Source organism: Oncorhynchus mykiss, chromosome 18 (genome assembly GCF_013265735.2).
Source record: "Oncorhynchus mykiss isolate Arlee chromosome 18, USDA_OmykA_1.1, whole genome shotgun sequence".
Lineage (NCBI taxonomy): Eukaryota > Metazoa > Chordata > Actinopteri > Salmoniformes > Salmonidae > Oncorhynchus > Oncorhynchus mykiss.
Genome location: NC_048582.1, coordinates 65,798,689 through 65,812,083, shown reverse-complemented (window position 1 = coordinate 65,812,083; position 13,395 = coordinate 65,798,689). Strand labels below are relative to the sequence as shown.

The window sequence follows — 13,395 nt, the reverse complement described above, 5'->3', positions numbered from 1 at the left end:
TGACCAGAGCCCTATGAGTGCAGGTCAAGAGTAGTGCACTATATAGGGAATAGGGTGTAATTTGGGACACAACCTTGGTAATAACCAGGAGAAGGACAGCAAACGGACAACATAGTACGTGAAGGGATTTATTACCCATTCATAAGCCCTACATTACCCATTCATAAGCCCTACATAACCCATTCATAAGCCCTACATAACCCATTCATAAGCCCTACATAACCCATTCATAAGCCCTACATAACCCATTAACAAGCACTACATAATACTTAATCAATGCTTATGTACTGTTTATGAATGTGTAATGAAGTCTTTATGTAGGTAACCTTCAAATAAAGTGTTATCAACCTATCATTAACTATGTGTTTATCTGCTCCACAGCCAATTAAAGCATTATTCTGCATAACTATGTAGATGTAGATTACACATGACATCTCTATCATCATGCACTTGTTTTGGTCTATGGAACATGTGTTTTATTTTACTAGCTGTTATCAGAAGCACATCTGAGGCTCGCCGACAGATTTGAGTAGTTTGGTTTTTAACTAGATTACACAGTGAAGACAGTCCCTCGTTAGAATGCGTTTTCCACCTCCAACATTCGGATGTGCTTGTTGTGTCCTGGAAACAAGCAACGCCTTGGCAATGAAAGACAAATTGATTCCTTCAGTGTTGCCAAGTGTCAAGGCCTAACTGCCACCCAGTAAACAGACTGGGAAATGTCTTTGACAGTATGGAGTATTGTTCCCCTCTTGAAACAGAACGTCTGCCAAGCCGATCCAATTGGTCTGCAGTCCTCCGACACTTGTGTTTATATATCCACGCCACGGGAAGTCCGAGTAACAAGGTTTCTAAAAGGTTTGTATCTTCAGATGTGGAAGCTGCTCGACGCCGTGGAGAGGAATTCGGTGTCGTACAATAAAAGAGTTTCTCGGTTTCAGGAGTCAGTGAAAACAGAGTTATAATCCAACGGAAAAAGCTCCTACTCCTGGTCGTCGATATATCAGCATCCGTGAGGATCTTTCTTCATAAGCTGCTTTTAACAAACAGACAGAGGACCCTGATATGGGGCCCTTACTGGGTCTCATTGGAAAGGCCCTGAGCCGAAACTCTTATCCCACTGAGAACACTGCTGCTCCAACTGGTCTAGCAGTCTGTCCACCGAGTCCTCCTTATTGTCCAGCTTCAGGTACCTGCGGGCACAGCCCAGGTCTAACCGGGGCCAGCTGCGATGCTTCTGTTCCTCTACGGGGGTGAGCTCCGGGGTCTCCACACATCCAACCATGTTCACACACACGTCCAAGCTGCGTTCCCTCCGCGGGGGCTTGTGCTGCACTATCTGTGGGTCCGCCCCAGGTCCCCCGGGTCGCATGGCCCCTTCCTGTAGACGTATTACAGTCTGGGGCCCGTGGGGGCCTGGGTTAGTCCTGTAGCTAAGACTGTAGGAGCGCCTGGGAAGCATGGCTGTGACCTCCGACCTCTCCCAGTCGTCCCCTCCCAGAGTGGACATGGAGCTGGCTGACACCAGACAGTTGTGGAGCTTAAAGAGGTGAGCGGGCTGGGGGTCTGGGCTGGAGCCCCCTACGCCTGGCTCACCACCGCCCCACAGCGTGTTGAAGTCCGTCTTGCTGGAGTTGCAGGAGTTGGAATGGGAGGAGTGGAGGGAAGGGGTGGAGGCTGACTCCTGGTGGTGTAGAGCCTCCGTCTGTACGGTGGCCTGCTGGTACGTATAGTCAGCCCTCTCCTCCTCCTCCCTGCTGTCTCTGGTCGTCTGCAGCAGGGGCTCTGAGCTGGCCAGCTGCTGCAGACAGAGGATGTTAAGGTGGGTGGCAGGCAGACTGCTCACCCACTGGTAGTGTTTGGCCATGGAGTTGGCTGCTGACATGTCTGAGAGGTCGGCCGAGGGCACGGCCGCCGACACCGAACAGATGACGCTCTGCATCTGGGCCAGCAGCATCTGGGTCTCCCTGTCGCGGTTCTCGTACAGCACCGTGTTGGCACAGATGAGGATGAACAGCCCCACGCCCATGATGACTGGTCCCAGGAGCTTCATCCGCTCACTGTGGATCAGACTGGCCGTGGTCAGGAGTCTCTTAGCCCCCAGGTTCCAACCGGATGACTGGGGCTCAGAGACACCCTTACCTCTACCTCCTGCTGCTCTGTCCACAGAACCAGAGCCTTGTTGTCCAAGTCCAAGGAGCTGTGATGATCGGTGGGACCGGTAGGGCCAGTACCCAGCCACTGCCAGAGCCGTGCCCACCACCACCACAATGACCCCCAGCACTAGGAAGGCTCCTGGCACAGAGCGGATCCGCAGCTTGCCTTGGATCAGGCCATCCTTCTTCTTCCGGCCCCGCAGGCTGAAACCAGACATCCGTTGGCGTGGGGAAGGAGAGCTTGGCGTTGGGCCCCCGGGGGCCCCTGCCTTCTGGGTCTTCATGGTGCGACTCGGTCCAGCGCCCTATCGGAACACTGTGGAAGAACAGCAGGTTAATAGAAGAGACTACTAACGTGGCTTCTGCTTCCTGTATAGTTTTATACTGTTGTTGATATTGTTCACCTCCCTCCCTCCCTCCCTCTCAGCCTCCCTCTCACCCACTCTCTCCCTCCCTCCCTCCCTCCCACCCACCCACCCACCCACACTCTCCCTTCCTCACACCCACCCACCCTCCCTCTCACCCACTCTCCCTCCCTCCCTTCCTCCCACCCACCCACCCACACTCTCCCTTCCTCCCACCCACCCACACTCCCTCTCACCCACTCTCCCTCCCTCCCACCCAACCTCCCTCTCCCTCCCTCTCACCCCCTCCCTCCCTCCCTCCCTCCCTCCCACCCTCTCCCTCCCTCCCACCCACCCACCCTCTCCCTCCCACCCACCCTCCCTCTCACCCCCTCCCTCCCACCCACCCTCTCCCTCCCTCCCTCCCACCCTCTCCCTCCCTCTCACCCCCTCCCTCCCTCCCTCCCACCCTCTCCCTCCCACCCACCCACCCTCCCTCCCTCCCACCCTCTCCCTCCCTCCCTCCCTCCCTCCCTCCCTCCCTCCCACCCAACCACCCTCTCCCTCCCACCCACCCTCCCTCTCACCCCCTCCCTCCCTCCCACCCACCCTCTCCCTCCCACCCTCCCTCCCTCCCACCCAACCACCCTCTCCCTCCCACCCACCCTCCCTCCCACCCAACCACCCTCTCCCTCCCACCCACCCTCCCTCTCACCCCCTCCCTCCCTCCCACCCACCCTCTCCCTCCCACCCACCCTCCCTCTCACCCACCCTCTCCCTCCCTCCCTCCCTCCCACCCAACCACCCTCTCCCTCCCACCCACCCTCCCTCCCTCCCACCCACCGAGGATCGTAGGTTCTGTTCTCACTTTCATACTGCGGAAGCTGCACTGTATCCTGTAAACAATGAACTCCTTATCCTCGTAGAGACGAGGATCGTAGGTTCTGTTCTCACTTTCATACTGCGGAAACTGCACTGTATCCTGTAAACAATGAACTCCTTATCCTCGTAGAGACGATGATCGTAGGTTCTGTTCTCACTTTCATACTGCGGAAACTGCACTGTATCCTGTAAACAATGAACTCCTTATCCTCGTAGAGACGAGGATCGTAGGTTCTGTTCTCACTTTCATACTGCGGAAACTGCACTGTATCCTGTAAACAATGAACTCCTTATCCTCGTAGAGACGAGGATCGTAGGTTCTGTTCTCACTTTCATACTGCGGAAGCTGCACTGTATCCTGTAAACAATGAACTCTTTATCCTCGTAGAGACGAGGATCGTAGGTTCTGTTCTCACTTTCATACTGCGGAAACTGCACTGTATCCTGTAAACAATGAACTCCTTATCCTCGTAGAGACGAGGATCGTAGGTTCTGTTCTCACTTTCATACTGCGGAAACTGCACTGTATCCTGTAAACAATGAACTCCTTATCCTCGTAGAGACGAGGATCGTAGGTTCTGTTCTCACTTTCATACTGCGGAAACTGCACTGTATCCTGTAAACAATAAACTCCTTATCCTCGTAGAGACGAGGATCGTAGGTTCTGTTCTCACTTTCATACTGCGGAAGCTGCACTGTATCCTGTAAACAATGAACTCCTTATCCTCGTAGAGACGAGGATCGTAGGTTCTGTTCTCACTTTCATACTGCGGAAACTGCACTGTATCCTGTAAACAATGAACTCCTTATCCTCGTAGAGACGAGGATCGTAGGTTCTGTTCTCACTTTCATACTGCGGAAACTGCACTGTATCCTGTAAACAATGAACTCCTTATCCTCGTAGAGACGAGGATCGTAGGTTCTGTTCTCACTTTCATACTGCGGAAACTGCACTGTATCCTGTAAACAATAAACTCCTTATCCTCGTAGAGACGAGGATCGTAGGTTCTGTTCTCACTTTCATACTGCAGAAACATTGTTGCTCTTTTGTTCTACTGTAAAAACAGCTTCTCGGGTTTTTGATATGTCACACAACCAAATGTTTCCCTGTTGAAACACTTTGTTCAAAATGTTTTATCTAAGAGGGAGATGATAAAAGGTATTTCGTTAATGTTTTTATTCCTTTGGAGATTGACAGATTTATTACCACGTTTTGCATCACAGCAACCTTATTTTTTTCTCCATTTTAATCTTCACAGAAAATCATTAAAGTTAGATAACTATTTTGAAACAAACCGTTCCAAACCTTTCATGTCGTTGGCGAGCTTGTAAATTGTAAAGGTACAAACAAAACCCGGGGAAAACACTCTCTCACGTGGCGTTCTACTTGAGTGCACACATGACCATAAACAAGGTGAAACAGCTTAAAACGCTTTAGCTGCAATTAAGCTGCTAAGCAACAATTCTTTTAAAACCTAGTGTCTCTAGTACCAAGATGATCTGATAACACTCAAAACACATGAAAGTCAAGTACATTTTTTAAACATTGATTCCTTGGGCCTCCCGAGTGGAGCAGCGGTCTAAGGTACTGCATCACTGAGCTAGAGGAGTCACTACAGACCTTAGTGGGGCAGCGGTCTAAGGTACTGCATCGCAGAGCTAGAGGAGTCACTACAGACCTGGGTTCGATCCCGGGCTGTATGACAACCAGATGTGAACGGGAGCACATAACTGGACCAGCGTTGTCCGGGTTAGGGGAGGGTTTGGCCCAGCATTGTCCGGGTTAGGGGAGGGTTTGGCCCAGCGTCGTCCGGGTTAGGGGAGGGTTTGGCCCAGCGTCGTCCGGGTTAGGGGAGGGTTTGGCCCAGCGTCGTCCGGGTTAGGGGAGGGTTTGGCCCAGCGTCGTCCGGGTTAGGGGAGGGTTTGGCCCAGCGTCGTCCGGGTTAGGGGAGGGTTTGGCCCAGCGTCGTCCGGGTTAGGGGAGGGTTTGGCCCAGCGTCGTCCGGGTTAGGGGAGGGTTTGGCCCAGCGTCGTCCGGGTTAGGGGAGGGTTTGGCCCAGCGTCGTCCGGGTTAGGGGAGGGTTTGGCCCAGCGTCGTCCGGGTTAGGGGAGGGTTTGGCCCAGCGTCGTCCGGGGTAGGGGAGGGTTTGGCCCAGCGGCGTCCGGGTTAGGGGAGGGTTTGGCCCAGCGTCGTCCGGGGTAGGGGAGGGTTTGGCCCAGCGTCGTCCGGGTTAGGGGAGGGTTTGGCCCAGCGTCGTCCGGGTTAGGGGAGGGTTTGGCTCAGCGTCGTCCGGGTTAGGGGAGGGTTTGGCCCAGCGTTGTCCGGGTTAGGGGAGGGTTTGGCCGGGGGGGCTTTACTTGGCTCTTCGTGCTCTAGCGACTCCTTGTGGCGAGCCAGGCGCCTGCAGGCTGACCTCAGTCCGTCAGGTGAACAGTGTTTCCTCCGACACATTGATGCGGCTGGCTTCCGGGTTAAGAGGGTGGGTGTTAAGAAGCATGATTTGGCGGGTCATGTTTCGGAGAACGCATGACTCGACCTTCGCATCCCGAGCCCGTTGGGGAGTTGCAGCGATGAGACCAGATCGAAATTGGAGAGAAAAAAGGGGGTAAAATACCAAAAAAATACAACAAAAATAAGAAAAACGTTAATTCCTTTGTCACATAATCAACATGTCCTGTTCATTTAACAAAAAATCTTCGGCATCCCAAATCTTACCGTATTCCATACAGTGTGTTTCATACAGAGCCCTGTACAGTGAATAGAGAGCAATAGTAATGGCTCTTTTGTAGTAACTCCTTTTTGTAGGCACCAACTCCTTTTTGTAGGCACCAACTCCTTATTGTAGGCACCAACTCCTTATTGTCGGCACCAACTCCTTATTGTCGGCACCAACTCCTTATTGTCGGCACCAACTCCATTTTGTAGGCACCAACTCCATTTTGTAGGCACCAACTCCTTATTGTAGGCACCAACTCCTTATTGTAGGCACCAACTCCTTATTGTAGGCACCAACTCCATTTTGTAGGCACCAACTCCTTATTGTAGGCACCAACTCCTTATTGTAGGCACCAACTCCTTTTTGTAGGCACCAACTCCTTTTTGTAGGCACCAACTCCATTTTGTAGGCACCAACTCCTTATTGTAGGCACCAACTCCTTATTGTAGGCACCAACTCCTTATTGTAGGCACCAACTCCTTATTGTAGGCACCAACTCCTTATTGTAGGCACCAACTCCATTTTGTAGGCACCAACTCCTTATTGTAGGCACCAACTCCTTATTGTAGGCACCAACTCCTTATTGTAGGCACCAACTCCTTATTGTAGGCACCAACTCCTTATTGTAGGCACCAACTCCTTTTTGTAGGCACCAACTCCTTTTTGTAGGCACCAACTCCATTTTGTAGGCACCAACTCCTTATTGTAGGCACCAACTCCTTATTGTAGGCACCAACTCCTTATTGTAGGCACCAACTCCTTATTGTAGGCACCAACTCCTTTTTGTAGGCACCAACTCCTTATTGTAGGCACCAACTCCTTATTGTAGGCACCAACTCCTTATTGTAGGCACCAACTCCTTATTGTAGGCACCAACTCCTTTTTGTAGGCACCAACTCCTTATTGTAGGCACCAACTCCTTTTTGTAGGCACCAACTCCTTCATGGTTCATTGGACAAAGCCTATGGGAAATGAAAATAGAGTCTTTGTGGGTTTTTTGGGATGAACTCCGAAAATTAGATCTTATTCGTTTTGTTTTATGAGATCATCTTCATCAGCTAACGTCACTTTTTGTGAATTTTGAGGCATTTTTGTCATTAAAAAAAACAACACAAAAAGACTTCATTGTCCATAAAAGTCATGTTACGTGACTGATATGGTCTCATAGAACAAAACGTCTAAGATTTCCTAAGCCCGTGTTAACCTCAGACCTTATTTTCTAAGTTTATCCCAAAAAACCCCATTCTTTCCTCATTCCTTTTCCCCATAGGAATGGCTAAACAAACCAGAGGTAACTCGTTTCCATTTTTTTTTTTTTTTAGGACCGCAAGCAAACACGCTTTATAGGGTGTCGTTTGGACTCAGCCTCACTGTGGCCAGATAACACAGAGAAAAACAGCAACGCTGGACTGAAATGGTGGAACTGGCACATGGCGAAGACATGTCTTTTCCACTGTTAGGTAAATATTCATACACAGAGACAGACGGGGGCCACGGGGCCACATCCTTTGGCTTGAGTTCATCAAAGCACTTTAGATATGGTTTAGAATGAATGATGAAACCCGGCACAACTTCATAGGCTCCGTACTGGTCTCCCAAAGGACTTCTTTAGTCATAAACTATATGTAAATGAAGTGGCAGAGTCTGGTAACAGCAGTTGTGATGTGTGTGTGTGTGTAGCATGAATGTGTATGTGTGTGTGTGTAGCATGAATGTGTATGTGTGTGTGTCTGTGTATTTCCAGTTCAAGTGTTCAGCAGTCTGAAGGCTTGTAGATAGAAACTGTCTCTGAGCCTGTTGGTATGAGACATCATGCTCCGATACTGTCTGTCTGACAGTAATGGAGAGAACAGCTCGTGGCTGTGGTGTGAAGGGTCCTTGATGATGCTGCGGGACTTCCTCAGGCATCGTTATGATTAGATGTCCTGGGTGGGTGGGAGCACGGTCCCAGTGATGTCCTGGGTGGGTGGGAGCACGGTCCCAGTGATGTCCTGTGTGGGTGGGAGCACGGTCCCAGTGATGTCCTGGGTGGGTGGGAGCACGGTCCCAGTGATGTCCTGTATGGGTGGGAGCACGGTCCCAGTGATGTCCTGGGTGAGTGGGAGCACGGTCCCAGTGATGTCCTGGGTGGGTGGGAGCACGGTCCCAGTGATGTCCTGGGTGGGTGGGAGCACGGTCCCAGTGATGTCCTGGGTGGGTGGGAGCACAGTCCCAGTGATGTCCTGGGCTATCTTCACCACTCACTGGAGGGACTTGCGGTCGTGGAATTAATAATTCCCGTACCAGGCCGTGATGCAACCGGTCAGGAGACTCTCAATGGCGCAGTGGTAGTATTTGGAGAGGACCGGGGTGACATGCTGAATTTCTTCAGCCGCCTTAGGAAGTAGAGACGGTGTTGCGCCCTGTTGACAAGAGTGGTGGTATTGTCGGTACATGACAAGTCTTTTGTGATGTGGACACCGAGGAACTTAAAACTTGTGACTCTTTCTACTGCAGTCCCATTGATATGGAGTCTCAGAGCGGGGGTACTGGACTCTCAGAGCGAGGGTACTGGGCTCTCAGAGCGAGGGTACTGGACTCTCAGAGCGAGAGTACTGGACTCTCAGAGCGAGAGTACTGGACTCTCAGAGCGAGAGTACTGGACTCTCAGAGCGAGAGTACTGGAGTCTTCAGAGCGAGGGTAGTCCCTACTGTGGCATGTAATTTACAACACTACTTTGAATCCCATCCTCATTTAGTTTGGCTTATTTGACCTCAGTGGAGACGCAGGGCTGGTTTTGACAGCCACTACATCCTAAATGGCACCCTAATGCACTATAAATGGAATAGGGTGCAATTTGGGACACAACAAAACAGCAATTCAGTTCAGTCAGAGATGTGGATCAGAATTCAGTTTTCAATTATCAATTTAGGCCCTGTGCACACTCAGATTGTACAACTGATGCACAACACATTAAGGCCCTGTGCACACTCAGATTGTACAACTGATGCACAACACATTAAGGCCCTGTGCACACTCAGATTGTACAACTGATGCACAACACATTAAGGCCCTGTGCACACTCAGATTGTACAACTGATGCACAACACATTAAGGCCCTGTGCACACTCAGATTGTACAACTGATGCACAACACATTAAGGCCCTGTGCACACTCAGGATGTGCAACACATTTGACACAATCATTGTGATGCAACGGAGACTTTGGTATGAACCAAGATGTCTACAAAATCATTGTTTCCACAATGTTTGTGTAGGGCCTAATATTGTTTTTGTGTAGAAAAACAACCATTGTGTAAAATGAGTTGAACTTGTGTCCAGACCAGAGAGTTACAAGTTCAAATGCCATCTGGGTGATCTGGATAGTTAAAGATGCACTATGCAGAAATCGCTCCACCATTTCCTGGTTGTTAAAATTCTAATAGTTCACCTAATTTCAGTTTATGTGACAAAACAAGCAAGTATAGTTTAGAGCACCATTGTACCATCTAAAACTCTGTGAAATATATTTTCCAGAAGCAAAAATATTGTATTTTCAGCTGTTTGAATCTGGTGGACAAAACCCAAAGTAAATGACGCAAAAACAAAACATTAGGACGGGAATTGTAGAAATGGAGCACATAGAATAGCTCTACCGCTTCTTAGACGTGCGTTCAATGAGAAGATCTATAACTAACATGTCTATGTGAATTTGGTCTGGTTGCCCAAAAGTGTACATATAGCAGCTTTAAAATCATGTACGGCTGCTAATTCCACTCTCACTGAGAATAGTTCCCTGGCTGCGTGGAGAAAGAACATTCACTATAGTTGCCTGGCTACCTGGAGCAAAATCATTCCCTCTAGTTGCCTGGCTACCTGGAGCAAGAACATTCCCTCTAGTTGCCTGGCTACCTGGAGCAAAAACATTCACTCTAGTTGCCTGGCTACCTGGAGCAAAAACATTCACTCTAGTTGCCTGGCTACCTGGAGCAAAAACATTCCCTCTAGTTGCCTGGCTACCTGGAGCAAGAATATGCCCTCTAGATGCCTGGCTACCTGGAGCAAAAACATTCCCTCTAGTTGCCTGGCTACCTGGAGCAAGAACATTCCCTCTAGTTGCCTGGCTACCTGGAGCAAAAACATTCCCTCTAGTTGCCTGGCTACCTGGAGCAAGAACATTCCCTCTAGTTGCCTGGCTACCTGGAGCAAGAATATGCCCTCTAGATGCCTGGCTACCTGGAGCAAAAACATTCCCTCTAGTTGCCTGGCTACCTGGAGCAAGAACATTCCCTCTTGTTGCCTGGTTGCCTGGAGCAAAAACATTCCCTCTAGTTGCCTGGCTACCTGGAGCAAAAACATTCCCTCTTGTTGCCTGGTTGCCTGGAGCAAGAACATTCCCTCTAGTTGCCTGGCTACCTGGAGCAAAAACATTCCCTCTTGTTGCCTGGCTGCCTGGAGCAAGAACTATCCCTCTGCTCATATGGCCACTGATCATAAATGAGTGAGGCAAACCAGACCTCACCTTTCATTTGCTAGCTGTTTTTTCCACTCTCACTTTTAATGAGTCAGGAACAAGCAGTACCACATGACAGTGGAATAAACTTAATATTTTGTTTAAATTATATAAGAGATGTATTAAGTTATATAATTATCAGGTAAAGTGACTTTGGTCCCAAGACAGACAGTCTCTTATAGCAGGGATAGAATAAGAACGTACCTTTGACAGTCCACTCTCAAAATGTAAGTCACGTGACCGTTTCTGCGTTTTTACTGTTTCTCTTAATTCCCCTCTTGGTAATCGACAAAACACTCAGGGCAATATTCTTCTACTGAATCCTGTTCCTAGGCATGTATGACGCACGGTAAATAATTATTTTGATGATTGCCAAGCTCATTGACTATGCAAAAGAGGTCCACATACTATTTAGGAGTAGGTCCATGCGTCGTGCTTGCAATATCTTTCCGTTATTATATTATTTTTTTATCTGCACTGATTAGCTTACAAATTTTGCGAGCAAAACGCTATTATGCGCACTCCAAATGAACTATATAATACTCGACTACTTTATCAATTAACTGTATAATAAATTGAGTACAATATACCTTGAAGACCCATATTGGGATCATGTTACAGATATCCAACCCCCTTGCAAATAACGGTTTTATATCGGTCGCGTCATAGCAGGCTACGGGGGAGAAAACGATGGAGCGCTGCTACATTCCTTCAGTCCATTGCCCAGTCTCATTGTGCACTGGTCAGGGTTTGCGGGGAAAAATGTAATCTTGTTTTTATTTCCTCTAAATTACAGATCAAATCTCCCAAATATCATACAGTTGAAATAGGCTAATGGGTGAGGGGAAACCAGACAGTGACAGTTTCACTGATTGTCTCGAACTTCAGTAGGTGCACGGTGGCAAAATATAATATTTTCCTTCTGACCTACCAGAAAAGTCTACATTTAACGTGAATTGTCTGAAGTTGGCGCTCTCCTCCAAAGATTCCGCAACACTGTAACAATAATCTTTCCACAACCAGTTGAGTGATGATAGCCTACTTTTGAATGTTTATACCGGGGAAAGTTATAGCCTACTTGCCTTTGACGCAGAATTCTTCGGTTATATTCATTGTCCCCCGACACATATCGATACAGTATCGTTTGGTTTGTTCTGTCATGTAGCCTTAGGATCTTGTCCGTGAAGAGGCAATTAAATTTGCCTATAATTTAAACCAAAACGGAAGGATCAAGGATGAGTGTGGTTCTGCTGCTCGCCGTCTCCTATAAACTCTATCTCTTATTCAATACGTTTTCTAGATATCCTTGTCGTTCGTTACTGGGGAGAAAAAAAAATGCATTTTCAAAAGCATTAGCCAAAAATGACGCTACATGTGGCCGCCCTCCTCACAAGACAGACCGAACATTCCCACCTCTACTTTTCTTTCACGCTTCCATTCCTTCTCCAGCCGTGATGCTATGCGCACTGCACTTCCCGTGGAAATGGAGCAGTGGAGCAGGCTGCTCTTGAAGGATTATTCCATATGCGCACTGTTGACTGACTGACCGACGATCTTAATCGTAGCCAACCATTAGAAGTGGTCTCAAAAATATTTAAATATGGAAGGCTAAACTCATTTATAAATTGGTGGTCAAGTTGTTGTGCCTGGTAATTCGATCAGATAAATATGCCAATTTAGTATGGCCCTACAACTTTTTGTAATTAACTTTAATTGCTGCAATTGATGTGATAATTGAAACCAAAACATTGGAAGGGAATATATTTTATTCCCATGGTTACTCATTGCTAATTACCATTGCTAGTGAGGGCATTTATGTTAGCATGAATACAGGAGTCAAATTACTACTGCCATCTTGTGGATAAACAGGGGCACATACCCCAAACCTTTATGGTCCACCATAGAGCCCCACCGTGGAGATGTCATAATACCCATAAAACCGAGAGGTCAAACAGGGAAATGGTTCCAATCGTTTTCCCACCATTCCAGAGGATTTTTAGAAACACTTAAAATAAGGGCTGTGTTTCATGTAGGCTTACCCTGGCGTGATGTATTGATAACCATGTAAATCTCTCTCGGAGAAGGTGACTTTAATATATTAGTCTTTATTTACTCCGATTCAAAAATGCTAATTAGCATCAAAGTAGACCATGCAAAACTACAAATTCCTGCACATCAGTTCTGACAAATTTGCTAACAGGTATTTTGTCAATTTTAAAACTTGCACCAAACAGTTCACAGAATTGTCCACTTAAAGAAATTGAGCCTATTTATTCATTACTACATTTTAGATAATCAATCTCTGGATTAACTGAGTCGGCAGTGGCATCTATAATTTATTAATGATAGTCACATTAGTATTTCATTTTTTTTTGGGGGGGGGGGGGGGGTAAATACGTTGAAGTCAGCTCGTTCTAGAGAGATTTACACGGTTATAAAACCACCACGCCAAGTTAAACCTACATGAAACACAGCCCTTATTTAAAGTGTTTCTAAAATCCCCCATGGGAACAATGAATGGTGGAGAAACAATTGGAACCATTTCCCTTAATGACCGCTAGGTGTTATGGTATTATGACTCCCAACTGTGGGACTCTATAAACAGACATTCTTGTTGCCCCTATAGTGGTGTAGCGTTTCTCTGGTTCACGGTGTCATGTGCTGAGTGGAGGAACACGTACTCCGCCCTGGAGCAGAGAGAGGTTGGTTCCAACAGTACTAATCTCAGTACCCAGAACTGCACCAATTTGATCAGTATGACATGTTCATGCAACCCAACTTATATTTAGAAACCAAAAGACAAC

General features: G+C 48.0%; 1 protein-coding gene across 1 annotated transcript; it reads right to left on the bottom strand.

Moving 5' to 3' along the window:
• Positions 1 to 453: 453 nt before the first annotated feature.
• tmem200b (transmembrane protein 200B) lies at positions 454 to 12,061 on the bottom strand. Its single transcript, XM_036953550.1, has 2 exons — positions 11,674 to 12,061; positions 454 to 2,472 (listed from the first exon to the last, which is right to left on the bottom strand). Exon 2 carries the CDS (start codon positions 2,438 to 2,440, stop codon positions 1,085 to 1,087), a length of 1,356 nt encoding a protein of 451 aa, XP_036809445.1. The 5' UTR covers positions 2,441 to 2,472; positions 11,674 to 12,061; the 3' UTR covers positions 454 to 1,084.
• Between the last annotated feature and the right edge of the window lie 1,334 nt (positions 12,062 to 13,395).